The sequence below is a fragment of the Poecilia latipinna genome, unplaced genomic scaffold (genome assembly GCF_001443285.1).
Source record: "Poecilia latipinna isolate Pla-1442-1.1 unplaced genomic scaffold, P_latipinna-1.0 Scaffold3442, whole genome shotgun sequence".
NCBI classification, from domain to species: Eukaryota; Metazoa; Chordata; class Actinopteri; order Cyprinodontiformes; family Poeciliidae; genus Poecilia; species Poecilia latipinna.
This window is the reverse complement of record NW_015116058.1, coordinates 7,131-23,529: the sequence shown is the minus strand read 5'-3', so window position 1 is coordinate 23,529 and position 16,399 is coordinate 7,131. Positions and strand designations below refer to the sequence as shown.

Here is a 16,399-nt window from a genome sequence, read left to right as displayed (position 1 = left end):
TTGTTTTATATCTACCTCTAAAGAAAAAAAAAAAAAAAAAAAAAAAAAAAAACAACTGAAATGCGTCAGATGAATAGAAAAATATGTATAAATAATATTTGAATTGCATGTATTGTCTACCTATTTTGCACTAGTACTAAATGATTAATACAAGACTCAACAGTTGTTGCTAATGATGAAAAAGATGTATAAAAATATCTGAAAATGTGTTTTTTTATCCTTTTTTCCAGCTCAGTTTCCCAGTTTAAATCACAGTTTATTATTATTATTATTATTTTTATTATTATTATTATTATTATTATTATTATTATTATTATGGTGGGCTTGTTCAGCTAAGTGGTTATTTTTTGTTGCAATATCCCAATTTATACAGGTAAATGTACATAGATGTGACTTGAATATCATGTTCTCTCACCTTTCCCACTTTGAAAAACGCTATGAAAAATGGGTCGCTCTATCACAAATAGACACCAGAAAAGCAGAAAGTCATGGATTTCTAATTTTAAAAAAAGTTCTGTACAGTAAAGTGTAAATGACAAAAAATCCTCCACACTTGATATAACCCAATCATCTATTTATTTTGAAGGTAAATAATGGAACTGCAGTGCAAATTCTTTACAATTGCATATTGATATTCATATTCATAGATAATTGTAACAGAAACTGCATACAATTTGAATGTACTAATAAGAAAAAAAAACATACGCCATATTAGTTTCACCAGTCTTCACCAATACAAAACTCTAACAAAACTCTTCAAGATCATGTATATCTTTTGTAAAGGATCTGTTTACATCCTCATTTCTTAATTATCCTGTCGATGTCTACGTTTTAGAGCTTTTTTTTTTTTTTGAGTCATGCTAGTTGGTGTCTGCATGCATTTTGTCCTCTCTTATCTCTGGCTTTAAACCTGTTCTCCTAACTGTGGCGTATCTGACTCAGCGGGGGGTTCTGCCATTGCCAGCAACCAACACATTTCTGCTGTGACATTAATTATTGTGGTTCAGCTCCTTTCTTTCTTAGCTTGGATTTCAGGATTTTATTTTATTTTTTAACAAAGTATTCTCTCTCTATCAGGACTTGCTCATAAAGAGTCATTTTTCAGTTCAGGCTCAGAAATACCGGGTCCATTCCATTTCATTGCCCGCTTAATGCAAAGCCACTCCTATTGCGGGCTAGCGAAATATACGTCCTACAGGAATAGTGCGCTGTAATTACATTCCCTCCCATTACCATACAGAGGCTGCGAGTCACACTGATCTCAGCCTCCAGCAGCACTTTGCCATATGGTCTGTCGGTGCTTCGCGGGCGATATTTGGCGAGACTCTTACTAAAGGTCAAATATCAAGTCAGGGGACTGTGCCGAAATTGCATCTAGGCTAATTGCTCTCTCGTTCACTGCCTCTTCATTCATCTGCTGCCCTCTCTCTCTCTCTCTCTCTCTCCCTCTGCCACTGAAGTAAGTAATCTGCTTTAGGATGGTTCTGAGATGGAGATGGATTTGGGTTTTCCTTCATTGCCCCTCAGCCTAATCTCCCCCCTGTGACCACCCCTCCTCCCTCAGCCCTTAAGCACACCATCATAAGCCATCCCTCCCACCATCCATAAATGCCTAGTCAGCAAAAATCACCCAAATTCCTCATTACTCACAAACATCCGCAGTACACTTAGCTAGATTTGCTTGAAAGGATGGCTTGTTCAAGGCCAGGTGTCGCATTGTAGCCACGTTGTGGTACTGAGGTGTAATAAGGACACTTATGGACCTCTTATCAGCGGGCATCTACACGTTGACCGTGCTCGCTTGGGATGGGATGAGAATAAAGGCAATGTTTGTTTCCAAGGAGTCGGGCTGCTTTGAAATATTTCTCAGCAGTTCTTGAGCTTTTTCAGTGGAATTGAGCCACTTATTGCTGACGGACCAAAGGGGAAAACGGAACAAACCTGTGTTGTGTCTGCGCAACGGACGACTTAGCAAAGAACCTGTCTTTAGGCACTTCCTTATTATAAACATTACTTGTCACAGAGGGATAATTTCTTCCCTCTCTGCATTTATTCTATGAAAAACTCAGAAGACAACAGACGGCAGACATAAAACAGCATCTTAGTTCCAACTAAAAGTATCCTGAAAAGCCCTTAGATGAAAACATGGCAAACTGTAAATAGTTAATATTGCTGCTTCCTGTACAAATATTTTTAAGGTCCTGACTTTCAGATACTTTTTCAGATACTTTTAATCTGTGGTAGTTAGATTATTATAGCTCCTTCTGCACTTGGCCACTTCCTCTTCAAGTACTAATCGCAAAGATCATGTGATGGTCAGATAGGAGAAAAAAAAAAAAGTGAAAAATCAGCCAAAGTCCAAATAGGTTGTTTTTATTTGGACTTTGGTCGATTTTTCATAAGTGATCAAAGGAATTAAAAGGAAGCCTCGACAGTTTTGTGTCATGACCACCTTAGAAGATTACAAGACAGTCTGGCTCCTTGGAACCAAAACATGCTGAAATAATGGGAGGTTTAAAGGTTTTTCCACTGTATTTTATCCAAGAGTATTGTGTTGTTGCCGCTCCTGCAGCTGTTGCTCGTAGCCTAAGGGAAGCATGCCTGAGCAAGGGGCTGCAGGCTGGTAACCAGAGATGATACCCTAACTAATTCAGACCTCATAGTGGGCTGTTAACCTCGTTTTACTCTACAATGAGAGGAGCGCATCTAGCACTTGAAAACCACTGCTAACTTTGGTGAGTGTCGATTATGCATTTCTGTTTTGGCCTGTGTATGAGAATCAGAATAACAAATAAATGATGAACGAAATGAAAACATTATTATACCAGTAATAATAGATTTTTTTTTTTTGTCTGAAACAAAAGAAATTAGACGACGTTATCCATCTTTTAATTATTTTTTTTATATTAATGTGAGGGGTGTGATGAGACCTTGCTGAGGTGTAATATTTTAAATAAGTGTGAATGATTAGCTGGAGCCTCAGATATGAAGGGGTGTATATCTTTAAAACTTGCAGCTGGAAATCATAGTAGTTCCTGCTTTACTCTTCGGTGCTGACAGTTTGCTCACAATGCTCGGCAGATAACACTTGTTACTGAAGCACTGCTGTCCAGCGACGATGCTATAGTTAGCATTTGCTTCGCATGTGTTCGCATTGATTCTACACTAAAAGGCCATTTCACAGAATTTGTTGGGCTTGAGCTGCATTTGATCCTCCCTCGTTTAAACCCCAACATGCTGAGGGATAATAAAAAGCATAGCATTAAATAACAAACATGGGGATGCAATGAATTTGGCTTTGTGGCTTTTCAGTCACTGTAAAACCAGAAAGATTTGACCTCTTGTTGGAGGGAAAAGAACAGACGGACAGGAAGGAGGCATTAGCGAGAAAGCAGAACATGTGTGGTAATTCTACACTCAAACAGACTCCTTAAATATTATTTCTTATAAATGAAATCAAATTAGAGAAGCATAAAAATCTTAATTGTATTGTCAGACAAATATCGTCTATCATGCCGTTTATCAAGTCGGATGCTCTGTCAGATTCCTACTAAATGGCATGAAGGTGTGTTATTTTTTCTCAATGTGTATCATAAAAATTGTCTTATCATCCCATGATTAGCTAATACAATACAGTTTTTAGTTTAGATTTTTGATAGTGTCCTGTCATTTAGAATTGCTGTAGATTTAGGTGATTTCCAAGCTAAGCTATTACGCTCTAAAAATTTGTCAGGTTGTTGCTGATGTAGACTGTACAGCAAAAACAAATTGAAAATGTTCTGAAAAAAAAAAAAAAAAAATCTTCAAGTTTTATAAATTAAAAACAAGTAAAAATTATTTAACTGATAAAAAAAATGTCTCCTCTTTTGCGGGTAACAACTGAAAAAAAAAATATTTTCATGTTAATACAATCAACTTACAAATGTACAATTTTTTTTTTTGTGGAGGTGATTAAGTGATTTTTAGCAAAATTTTTTGGGCCAATTGAAACTGCTTCCCTTACTGGGTAGCTTCCTTTAAACTGTTTGTCAAAGGCCTGAGTCCGTCAGTGCTTCGGTGTGGTGCTGCGTTTTGGCTGCCGTCATGTGAATGCCTGGATGAGTCCCGCCGCGACGGCGGCCTTGGAGAAGCGCCTCTCATAAACGGCCCTCGGGTGGCTGGGACCCCAGTGACAAGGCTCCAGATGAGATTTCAACCACCCCCCTCCCACCGGCGCCGGTGAGCTCCCCAGGTGATGGATTGCGATACCTTCCACGTTTGAGCTCGGCAACGCCCCAATATTTTTGCAGAATAAAGTGACAGGATATGTAAAACACATCAGTTAAGGGTGACTGCACCACCACAGCTCGATCGGCGCTGGAGGTCGGTCGTGAATGATTGGCTTGCTATCACAGTGCCCCCCCCCCCACACACACACACCCCCACCACTGACTGACTGATGAAACAAATTAATTCTTGTCTCTTCCCAGTTTTCTGCTCTAAAAACAAGTTGAAATCAATAAAAGCATGGTGTCATTTGACCACTCTGGAATGATTGCAGTCTGAACTTTCAGTGCCAATGACTAAGAAGTGTCGAACAATCTGTGCGCGTCTGCGTGTGTGTGTGTGTGACAGTGGTGATTATTTTTATTTTGGTTGCAGCCTGTCAGGCGACTGTGGTCATAAAAACTGGGCTCTTTCCCAGTGTGGAGTCTAATAAATAATGGACATTGTCACAGTAATGTATGGGCCATGAGTTATAATGAGCATTTGGGAACACATTGGCTCACTCCCGCTGGCTGCTATTCAACCTGCTTAATGTTACTCACTGAAATTCCTTTCCTCCCTTCTGCGGCTCCCAAATCTCTGTATTATCTTCCACCTTTATTTAGATTTTTCACAAATTATTACAGCGTAGGCATTTTCAAGAAATCTTCAGAGTAGAAGTATTGCACTGTCTTGGTATTTACGCAAACATTTTTTCACACACAACGTTTCAACTTCAAACTTACTTCTGCTGCTGCTTAAATGATATATCGATTACTACAACTATACCAATATATTTATTGCGCAGAAATCTCCAGGTTTTTGCCTTTCTAACTGTTGCTAGAGTCACACCAGAATAACAAGCTGCTGTTGGATGGTAATTTCGTTGGACTACCTGTTCCAGCAAACCAGCCTGCAGGCAGCCGCTTCACACATGAGCCACTACAAACCTTATACGTTCTGTGCTCTGTTACAAATATTTTAAAGTGTCTTTTTTCTCCAGTCAGCTGGCAACAGCAACAGTAGTGGTTCGGGGCGGCACTGCATTTATCTTTGCTTTGAATATCGGCATAAAATTCCTAAAAGGTCTTTAAACCACAGGAAAGTTCATGAGAGAAATGTTAACCGTTTGGAACTAGAACTTTATAACTCCTTCATAAAGCGTAGCACCTTGAAACAAAAAGCTAAATGGAGAAAAGTGAATTATGTCGGAACTTCTTGTAACCTTTTATTGTACCCTGTTCATCAGTTATGGGCATTTCCACTGTATGATCCAACTGTCGGCCGATCACATAAATTACTTCTACTTTCAGACCAATACATTTTTATTTCATTGTAGTTGCAGCTAAAAAGCTAAATGCTGCCTCTCTAAATGTTGTTGAAATGTTTACCCACTGCGTGTTGGGGAGAGGAAATAAATTATGTAAAATTGACTTTTTTGAGCTTTATGTTGTTATGATGTCGTTTTCCATCAGACACAAATCATTGCTTTGACCAGTGATTTGATTGACAAACCCTCGAGTCTCCCATGGCTACCATTCTAATTAATACAAATAAAAAAGTTTTTTGGTGGCTAATGTGCAACATCAAGTATCAAGAAAATGATGTTTGGATTTGTACTTTTTTTTTTAGGGATAAAGAAAAGCACAGCCTATTTCCACAAAGGCTCCTGCTCTCAAAACAAAAGGGTAAAATGGTCCCAGAATTTTACCCTGGATCCTGGAAAAGCTTCTCGCTGTGGAAATGCAGCTTTTGTAGCTAGGAAAGAAATAGAAAATTCATCAGCAATTACAGGCAGGAAATTAAAAGTTTTATGATGTTATGCCTGCCTGTGTGTATGCCCTGTAAGTACTGTAGATGGGAGGGGGGGGGAGGAGGCAGTGAAGGGGCCTTTGTGACAAGGCTGGCTGAGGGTTAGTGCCAGACATGTCTCAAGAGAAACCGGGGCACATTTGCAATCACCCTGAGTTCAAAAGGGTAATTTATTCACAGTCTGTGGTTAAAGTAGCGCTGCTCAAAATGCCAGTGGGATTGTGCTGGGAAGCTGAGCGGTTGAAACACATTATATTCATTTTTCTCTCGCTCCCCCTCTCTTTCTCCCACTCCTTTTCTTTCTTTTTTCCCTCATGGCCCTCCACATCTCTCGCTGTTGTTTCTCTGAGCCCTGTGTGGCATCTTTTAACACACGCTGGCGAACATATTTCACTTTTACACTCATCCGCATTGACGTCCAGGCGCTGATTGAATTTTGAGGCGCTGCGGCGTCTGCCATTATCATCCTCATCGTCTTGAGTGGTTTATCTCTGGCCCCGGCGCAGAGTGACGCCAAGGCTGCAGGGGATAAGAGGAGCGGGGCTTTCGGTGGGCTGGGAGGTTGAGGACATTTCATGCATTTTTATTGTTTGTGTGGATAGAAAACGCTTTGGACCTGACTCAAAGGTTGGATCCTTCAGATTGCGTTTGAAGGCTTACGTCCCCAGCACATACGAGCACCATTTTAGTGTTTTTTTTTTTTTTTGACTTTGCTTATGATTCACCCTCCCGTACGAGCCAATAATGTCTCTCCGCCACCTTGCCCAAATCAGCTGACAACATGTCTGCAACATTAACGGCACATGCCAGGTTCGGTTAGGATCACAGGGCGTCTTGGCAGCCCAGAGACCTCACACTGCCTCACCAGAATCAGCGGAGAATTATTCCACCACATGTCAGTTTTACTGTGCTGTTATCACCCAGAGCTACCGGCAGACACTTTAGGATACCCTGCCTACTGTGGCGATGTGGTGGGGTTAATTCGAGGTCTAGTGAAATTCCTCCGTCTCCTGGAGTCAGTTTGCCACTTTTCCTTGTGTGCATTTACAGCCTGTGCAGGAAATTGTCACTTGTGTTCCTCTTGTGTGTCGTTGCTGCCGGGTTGTTCTGTATGCTTTCCTGCAGAGGAGGCGTCATTAACATAAGGCGCAGCCGCCGCTTCGGAGTCTTGATTTGACGTAAAACCTTGGCATTGCTCCCTTGTCCCAGGTAACACGGTCAGCGCTTCCCTTCTCCTCAAGCGTTCAATTTCTCTCTCTTTCTCTAGCTTTCCTATCCCGTCTTTTCACACCCCACCCCTCCTCCCACCGGCCCCCCTTTTCCTTCCTCCCTTTCTACCAGTTGATGGAGTGATTTTGAAGGTGGGGGAGCAGACAACGCAGAGCCGGTGCTAATTGAGCCTTCTTTGTGCCTGGTCACTGCTGTGTGCCGAGGAGAGATGGCCTGGGAGTGAATCCAAGCAGCACTCAAGAGCCCCACTGGATCGATAACGCGGGGAACTTAACAAAACAGAGACATGCCGAGTGCCCGGATCAGGGTCATTATTGTCTCTGGTGAGCCGCACTTCCACCAGGGATTGATCAATGTGAGAATATGGATCAAGATAAACATTCTCAGCTCGCCTCACTCTCTGCTTTGCTTCAGCTCCCCAGGCATTACAATGCTGACAGAAATGGGCTTAAGCCTTTAAGGTGCCCCTGCAGATCCACCATAGACGGTGCAGATGCGCATCCTTCGCACTAGTCAGGTTTGCTCTCTTCAGAGTAACCTTGATAGGAGACATTACAGTACAGATGGACTATTTTTTATTTTTATTTTTTTTTTTACAAATTACAGAGCATATCTAGTTTTAAATTTAAGAAGTGTGTCAGCAAATTAGTTTTTTATATTAGCCTAATAATTTGATATTCACACATTTCCCATTGTTTTACCAGTGCAAGATAAAATATTCTATATGCCCAGGCAGACAGGGAGACAGAATATTCAGCTTGCATATCAGCTGTCTGGTGTTCTGGTAGAGCCTTACTGATTTATTAAAGTCTAAAGAGGTCATGGGAGGTTGGTAAGATGTTCAACAGGCTAAACCTGTCTTAGTTATTTTTCCCATGCAAAGGACTGTGTTATGTTTTGTTCTTTATGTGACATAGTCTAAGAATGTAAGTTAGTTTTTGATTCAGATGTGATTATTTTGCAGTTATGAAACAGAAAACAAATTACTTAAATTCAAGCTTGTATAAGTTAATTACAAGAAAATAACAGTTAGCCCTACGAGTGTAACAATACATCCTGTTCATGATATAATACAATACACAATGTAGGGTCCATGAGGATAAAACAAGATTTTAGCAATATTTTTGGAAAAAAAGAAAAAGAATCCCCCTTTTTTCATTAATTTTACTAATTAGGTCTACAAGTTGTATTTTACTGAACCTATAAGTGTAGAATTATCCAGTTTAGATTTTTTTTTTCTTCTTTTGGCATTATAACCTAAAGATGATAAATGTACTCTCCAGATGCAATCAAACACTGAGAAATAGCCCTTTAGTGTAGCTCCAATAGGAATCTAAAACAGTAACTTCAGCATTGCTAGCAGCTAACAGTTAGCCAGGTACGGTACTTTTAAAATACTCCCAAATTGTTTGTATTGTCTACCATTCTACATAAAATGTAAAGACATTATTATCAACCCAAAATTTAGCTCTAAAGTGAAGCTAACTTCAGCGTTGTTAGCAGCTTACCACTCATGTTGTGTTCACACCCGCCACTGTTACGGATGTATGGAACAAATTGTCCAGAACTTTCTCAATATGTCAGTGTTTGTTTTTAGAGAAAGTGCAAAGTTCTGTTCATAATGTAAGGTTTTGGTTGAAAATGTTTCATATTCTAAGATATTTAAGTTTTAGTGTTTGGAATGTTTTTACCGTTTACTGTTTATCAGAGAAACTGTCTCTGTGGCGGCTGTTTTTCTTGGGGGGGGGGGGTTAGCAAAAAGGGCTTGGGAGCACAAACCCGAAGTAAAATGTTACTTTGTGTCCAGGATGTGTAGGGTCTGCAAAGATGTTAGCTGCCCTTGTCCTGACCCTAGACCCTTAGTCCTGGATGGAGGGAATGTGAGCCTTTGTGATCCTCTCCACAGACCTGATGTTTGTTGCAGTTAGGATGAGCCACACAGTGAAGGACGAACACAGGACAGACTGAACAATGGGAGTGTAGAAGATGACCATTAGCTCCTGGGGAAGGTTGTATATCTTGAGTTGTCTATTCACATAGAAAAGAGTGTCTAAGTTTGAGGGCTCAACTCCCAAGAAAGGGTGGTTCCTATGCAGTGGAAACGATCAACAGTAGTAGTGTTGAGAATGGTGAGGGGAGGAAGTCCACCGTCATCTCCACGGTCTTTAGTGGGTTAAGCTCTGGGTGGTTCTGACGGCACCAGTTAACCATCACTGTCCTGGAGAGGACCAGTAACAGTGTTGTCATCTGCAAATTTCAAGAGTTACATCCTGAGTAATTTATGTAAATAGACAACAGGAGAGGCTAGAGGAAACTCTGCTGGGGGTCCCAGTGTTATTGGATCTTGTTTGGGAGAAGATGCTTTTCACCTGTTGCTGCTGGTCAGTCAGGAAGCTGGTGATCCACTGACAGGCACTGTGAACTGGGTGAGCTTCTGGTGGAGGACGTTTGGGTTGTTGGTGTTGAAGGCTGATCTGAAATAAAACAGTCAATCCTACATTATAACATGTTATGAAATAAAGACGAAAAAGATAAATAAGGAAGACATAGCGATGTCTCTTTGGGAAACCACAGTTTTTTCAACAGACTACTGAAACTGTTGCCCCACAACTGCTTAAAAAGTCATAAAAGTTTCTTCAGTGTAACTGGCTGTTGTTAGCTAGCCAGTGTTGTCAAAAGAGCAGTCTTGGATCGGTCCTTCAACTCCACAGAGCAAGAACTCAACTACTTCCTTTCTTTCTTCAGTACAAGAGTCAGTACACTGTCCAGCTCAAATAACTTGTTTTTTATATAGTAGCATCTTAATAATAGTTTGGACTCCCTTAAATACATAAAATCACTCATTGTCAGCAAGTTCAGAGCGGTTCTGGAGACGGAGTTTCCTTTGCCGAGAAATGTTTCAATATCTTGACATTTTGTGTCACATGATCTTGTTGCCTCCTTACTAAACAAATGTTAAAGCCACTACAGCATATATTAAACTTGAGTAACAATGCAACCGCATCTCTGTACAGAAGAAACTCTATCCATAAAACATTTTTTCTTTCTTCATACTTTAGAAGATTTCAAAAAAAAATATGTCTAGACAGTTCCTTTTATTCATGTCACTGAGACATCCTTTCTGTTTTTCTGGCTCTGTAGAATACAAGCAAAATTCACATAGTAATTTATTAAACTGCATAGAAAGTGACAGATGTAAATTCGTAGAGTCACGGTGACATGCAGCAATAATCAGCTCATTGCTATTAGGTAAAAAAAATAAATAAATAAAAAAGAAGAGTAAAAAATGTCGACATTAGATGTGTGAGAAGATCTTGACTGCTTCAAATAAGATGGTGTTTCATTTCTCTCATGGGTTTAAATTGGTGACGATGGGCCCCTGCTGCTCTGGGCTCCTCTGTTTCTCACTTGGAAGGATAATAGTAATTGGTGTAAATGTTGTGAATATATGATAAGTGACTTTTACAGAACGTACGCACCCGAAATGTGTGATGAGCTTTTGTTGTCCGTATGAACAGACAGTTGTAAAATTGTGTCTTGGAAAAACTGCTTTTTAAAGCAAACTGACACATCCGCAGTGATCCAGTCTCAACTCTTTCACAAGTAGTGGGATGTGTTACCCAGGATGATTTGCAATGCTTCGTCGGAGGTATCGTAATCAGAGGAGATGTTTGCAGACATTACTTTTTTGCTGTGGCTCGGGTAAATTCATTTTGGGATTTAGTTGCATGGTTGCAGTGCCAACCGCAGAAATAAGTAATCTTCTGTTGCAGTAGCTTCTCACTCCATAAGATTTAAGGCAAATGCAGATTGCAATTTGGGTATATTTATTTAGTGGGGGGGAAAAAAATGACTGAATGTTAATTAATAAAATTGCGTCTAATTTAGCTGTTTTGTACAACGACTGGCATCGCTCAAAATGAATCGAAAATTAATCTAAAACTTGCAAGTTTGCGTCACAAATAAAACACTTTCTTTGATACATTTTAACACACATAACCAGATGTATTTTAGAAGCTGACCTTTGACAATAATCAGAAATAAAACGTGTAAGATTCACGTAAACCAAATTTTCCAACATCACAACTTTATTTATTTATTTTTTTGTGTGTAGTAGTAACTTAAGAACTTTAAGTACCTTTTAATTCGCAGCCACACGTACAGCACAGCCCAAACTGCACTGATTACACTAAAGAGCAGTCTCATCAAACCCTAAATACCAAGCAGAAAACAAATGAGGTTAGCAAGTATGCTTGGTCAACAGCCTGTGAACTCAAGGATAATGCTACAGCCGTCATCAGCCTTTAAGGAGCCACCGATGACACTTGGTATTAAAATGTCAAATTGCCCCTTCCTCCAGCTAAAATGATTTTAGTTGTGATTATGCACCATTTCCCCTCTGTTAACCCTCTTCCCTCACACACTCTAGCACATACAAAAAATATGCTAATTGGTCACGGGGATTGGTAGGAGACTCTGGTATTTCACGTCTCTGACTTCTAAATGAGTTTCAGGACACGCGGCTCGGAGGTTTTTAGAGAGAAGGAGGTGGGGCAACTGCTGGTGCGGGCTCAAATTGAAATGATGCTCTGTTCCCCCTCACTGCGGCTCCAGCTCACAGTAATTAAATGCCTCATTGTTGCTCCATGGGAATTTGTATCGAATGTTTCATCCAGCGTAATGATTATTTGGGTGTGGGTGGGACGTGCATGTAATCACCTTGGCTGGCTCTCTGATGAAACACTTGGTGGTTGGGCTTCAAGTGCCTTCAGGGTTTTTACTTTACTCAGACCGTTTCTAATTGTTGAATTAATAAATAATAATAATAATAATAATAATAATAATAAAAACTCTGCTTTTAAGTGCGTTTGAAATTTCTGAAGGTTTTCCTTCTTTTGTTTTGACCTTCACTTTGACCTCAGAGCCCACAAATTAAAACCTCCTCTTTCACATTTTGTCTCTCACAGAGGACGCCGGTAAACAACGGGGAAGCTTTTCGGTGGTTCTTTTAGAAACGTGAGAAGTGGACCTCCACCCAGCAGCAGGAAGACAGGCAGGACTCTTGACTGTCTGCTGGGAGAATTTCATGGACACACAGCACGTAGCGCCGCCCAAACATTTTTGAAGAGGACGCAAGGAGACAAAGTGGACAGACACAAGGATAAACGAAAACATAATGGTGTTGTTTTAACTCTGTAATTTCCTTTTTTCTTTTTCCCTGTGTAATTATTGTACCTTTTGACAGTATCATTATGTATATTTTTGGTGTCTATGAATGTGTTTTCAGTGTCATGGCTGTAGGTTTTACAGCCAGCCCTGTGTAAAGAACTCAAACAGACAATCATACAAACACACTGAATCTGACAAAACGAAGAGGCCACAAGAATCAATTATCAAACAAACACCTGTCACTCTGGAGCAATAACTGATCCTGTTGATCATTCCTCATACTCACATTTCAGTAACATTTATTCCCCAAACTGAGTCATATTCTAGGATTGTCTTTTAGCTCTGTTTACACTCTAAAAACTGCTGGGTTAAAAAAAAAAAAAAGAAAGAAAAAAAACACCACCACTAAATTCAGGTTATTTTGCTGACACAGTCTTGGGTTAAACACGCGCTGATCTAAACTTTGGTTGATTTAACAAAACAGGGTGACTCCAGTGTCAAGACACCGGAGTAGGTTTTTAACTGAGAATATTGGTTAAAATGACAAATGTTTTAACGATAACAAAGAGAGGGTTGAAATTATAAATTATAGCCTGAATATACATCCTTCATTAAAAATGATCAGATGAGGAGTATCAATCTTTTGGAGAAAAAAAAATATATATATATTTGGCAAATTTTATTTGTCAACATTTTTTCATACCAATAATTATTAGGAAAACTTGCTGACGAGCTTTTTGCACATTACCAGTGACATCATTGGTGATGAGCGCCAAGTGTTTGGAAAGGTCTCTTTACCATAACCCTAATCTTTAGCTCCCCCCACAGGTACTTGATGAGATTCGAATCAGGAGATTGGCTGGGCCATTTCAAAATGTTAGTTTTGCTTCCAGCCAGAAGAAATATAGTCAGAAAAACAAAACAAGCAAAAAAAATAACTTTTAGTGTTATTTTAAGACTTGCTTAATCCACTAGGGGCGTGACTGCTGCTGGACAACTTTATATAAACGGTATAAAAATGACCTCTCCATTTGATTTTATGACTAGGGCTTTGGACAAAGTGGGTGTGTTGAAAATAGCTAGCATTAGCTTGAGCTAGCTACTGAGCAACGAACAGGCTAAATGTTCGTTGCTGACATTTTTTTACTTAAATGTGTGGTACGTAAAATAATATATGGGACACTTTTCTCCTCAGTACATCATTGCTTAAAACTCAAAAATGAAACGGTAAAGAATTATATATGAAATAAATATGCTAAATCAAGATAAATAATAAAAGTAGTTTACCTATTTAATTTTACTTTTTGACCAACTGATTGGCCAAAGTGTAGCGTTAGCAGCTAAAGGGCTAGCGCTACATTTAGTTAGCGAGCTTCATCTCCAGTGTTAATCAACACAAAGCATTGACAACAGTATTATCACAGCTATCAGGTTGTCATGGTCTGTAAACCTTAATTTAACAATGATATTGCCTCACTGTTTACATGTATTTACACAAAATAAGAATGAAAAGAAAGACATTGTTGGGATCCATTTCACTACTACAATACTGATGAGTGATGACCTTTTAATTTCCAGTTCAGTTTAATTTTTCATTAGCTGAAATCTTTCCAAACAACTAAATTTGTCTTGCAAGCAAATCAAAAGCCTTCTTGTAGCCAAATGACCAGCAGTGCCCAGCAGCAGGCGGGGGAGCAACAGCACTGTGTTACTCTACAATCAGTGCCAAGAGACCTGATCACTCTGGCACTTTCTTTGGCAAATTATAATGTTCTAGAAATTATACTCTGGGAGGTTTCTAGACTTTTTTTTTTTTTTTTGATACACTCCTTATATGCTCATATCTAATCTCTTTACCAGCCTCGAAACTTTGGTCATGATTTCTGATTTTCGGAAAACCTTCAAACTTCTGTTTCAACAATTGAGTTAAGAAATAACCCAGCAGTTTTTTGTGTGTGTGTGTTTATACCAGTGTGAAGGTGGCAGCAGGCATGGGGACTGACTGAGCTTGTGTGGACACACTCCAGAACAGGGCACATTGTCCTGCATTAGTGAGCTGCACTTCTAATTGTTAGTATCAGCACCTGATACTTAAATGCTGACGGGAGGTCATATTCCCCTAGATAATCCAACTTTTTTTTTTTTTCTCTCACAAAACTACACCAGTTGTTATATCTTTCTGATACAGTTTTTTGGTTTGGGGGCCACCGAAGGTTAATATGAAAGCTGGAAGAAATCCCAGAGAAGTACTGTAAACTACGGTGGAAAATCTGGAATTAAATGCTGAACGGTAGACAAGATTTTGCTCTGAAGCTAAAGTACGTTCTGGACTTTTCCTCAGTGGAGTAAAACGGCAGTCCGGTCTACTGCAAAGCGGCGTTAAAACATTCCAAAAAAAAAACAAAGTTATTCAATAAGTTACTCATTGTCTTAAACCCTATTGTTGCATGTGTAAATGTGTTTTTGGTTTTAAAGATTACTAAGAATTTGTATATTGTTGTTGTGATGCTTTTATGTGTTAAAATAATAAAAAAAAGAAGAGCTTCAGTAAAGAAAAAAAATATTTATTTGGACGGAAAATATCTGATACGCAAGATGGAAATAAAGACAAATTTAATAGATGAGAAGAACAATCGTCAAAGATCCTCCGATGGAGACTTTCTATGCGGCTGGAACGCATCCCCAACAATAACAATCTGAAGGAGACAGTAGAAATGTAACAGCTTTGGTTACCTCCCCAGTCACGTATTCCCTCGAATACTAAAATGTTGCATGAAGACGAGCGGTTCCCAGAGGCAGCAGACTTTAAAGGACTTGTGAAATCCCGTGTGGTTTGTCACGCTGGAATGCTCTTGGGGGAGGGGGGGATGGAAGTGGGGTGGGATGGAGGGATGCCAGGAAGCAAAAGAGAGGAGGGTGGCTGGTAAGGTGGGAGGGTGAAGCAAGACAGGCTCCTGAGATAACGTGAGCAACTGAGTGATGGCTGGGTGTTTGAGTATCAGGGGAGAGGAGGGGGTGTAATAATGCTCGGGGGGGGGCAGCAGTGGGAGGGAAAGGGAGGACAGAAGCACATTTGGACGATGGCTGAGGTGGGGAGGGGTGTCAGCCTCGAGGAGAGGCGAGCAGAGAAGGAGGAAATCATCCGGGACCGACTTCTCCCCTGACTGAGCACGCTTGCCATCAGCCAAATTGAGCTGCCGACTGGTTAGAGCCGGACAGGAAGACGGTGCTCTGCAGTGGGGGCGTTTGGCTGCGATGTAGCATCTGAGGCGCCCAATCTTTCTGGCTGGTCATCAGAGGCTGATGATGTGCATCAGGAGTGCTCCGGCTGGCTCGCTCCCTGGCCTCTGAGATTAAATAACATCAGAGACAGCTCCTCTCTAATCCTTCCCTCACCTCCCACTCCTCGCTCTGAAACTGGGATTCTGTAAGTCCTCGGGCCCCAGAGGTAATGTTCAGTTTCTTGGTTTGACAGGGTGGAGAGGTAGCGATTCAGAGGGTAGAAGGATGCGAGCGACTTGACACGCTGGCAAGACTACATAACAAGACCCCAGACCTCAACAATGGTTCTGTGAAATAACAGCACATTTAATCATCATCCTCAACCATATTTGAGCTGTTTTTCCTAAATTAATACACAGGTCCTGTAAATTCTTCCGAGATTTCTTGGATTAGCAATTTCAGAGTTTACAACTGGAATGTGAAGGTAAGTTCAATGTTGCAACTGTTCCAAAAAAAAAAACATGTGGGAAGCCCTTTAAGTTTTTCACATTTTGTCACATTACAACCACAAACTTTAAAATGTTTAACTGAGATTTTACAAGACAGACCAAGTTAGTGTAAAACTATTAAATGGAAGAAAAATGATACATGCAACCTCTTTTGTAAATTCAAATACAAAACTTGTGGCATGCATTTGTATTCAGCCCCCTTTACTCTGATG

General features: G+C 40.1%; 1 protein-coding gene and 1 long non-coding RNA gene across 2 annotated transcripts in view; one reads left to right on the top strand and one right to left on the bottom strand.

Annotated features, from left to right (window-relative positions):
* Positions 1–14,348, top strand: part of cxxc4 (CXXC finger 4) — a 35,042-nt gene extending 20,694 nt beyond the window's left edge. Inside the window, exon 2 of the mRNA XM_015023888.1 lies at positions 12,255–14,348. Within this exon, the coding sequence (XP_014879374.1) occupies positions 12,255–12,299 (45 nt within the window). The 3' untranslated portion in view covers positions 12,300–14,348. The remainder of the gene's footprint in view (positions 1–12,254) is intronic.
* Positions 6,753–9,819, bottom strand: LOC106940989 (uncharacterized). The gene is made up of 2 exons (XR_001423235.1): positions 9,657–9,819; positions 6,753–9,534 (listed from the first exon to the last, which is right to left on the bottom strand). It is a non-coding gene; the product is annotated as an uncharacterized LOC106940989 (long non-coding RNA).
* Positions 14,349–16,399: the final 2,051 nt, after the last annotated feature.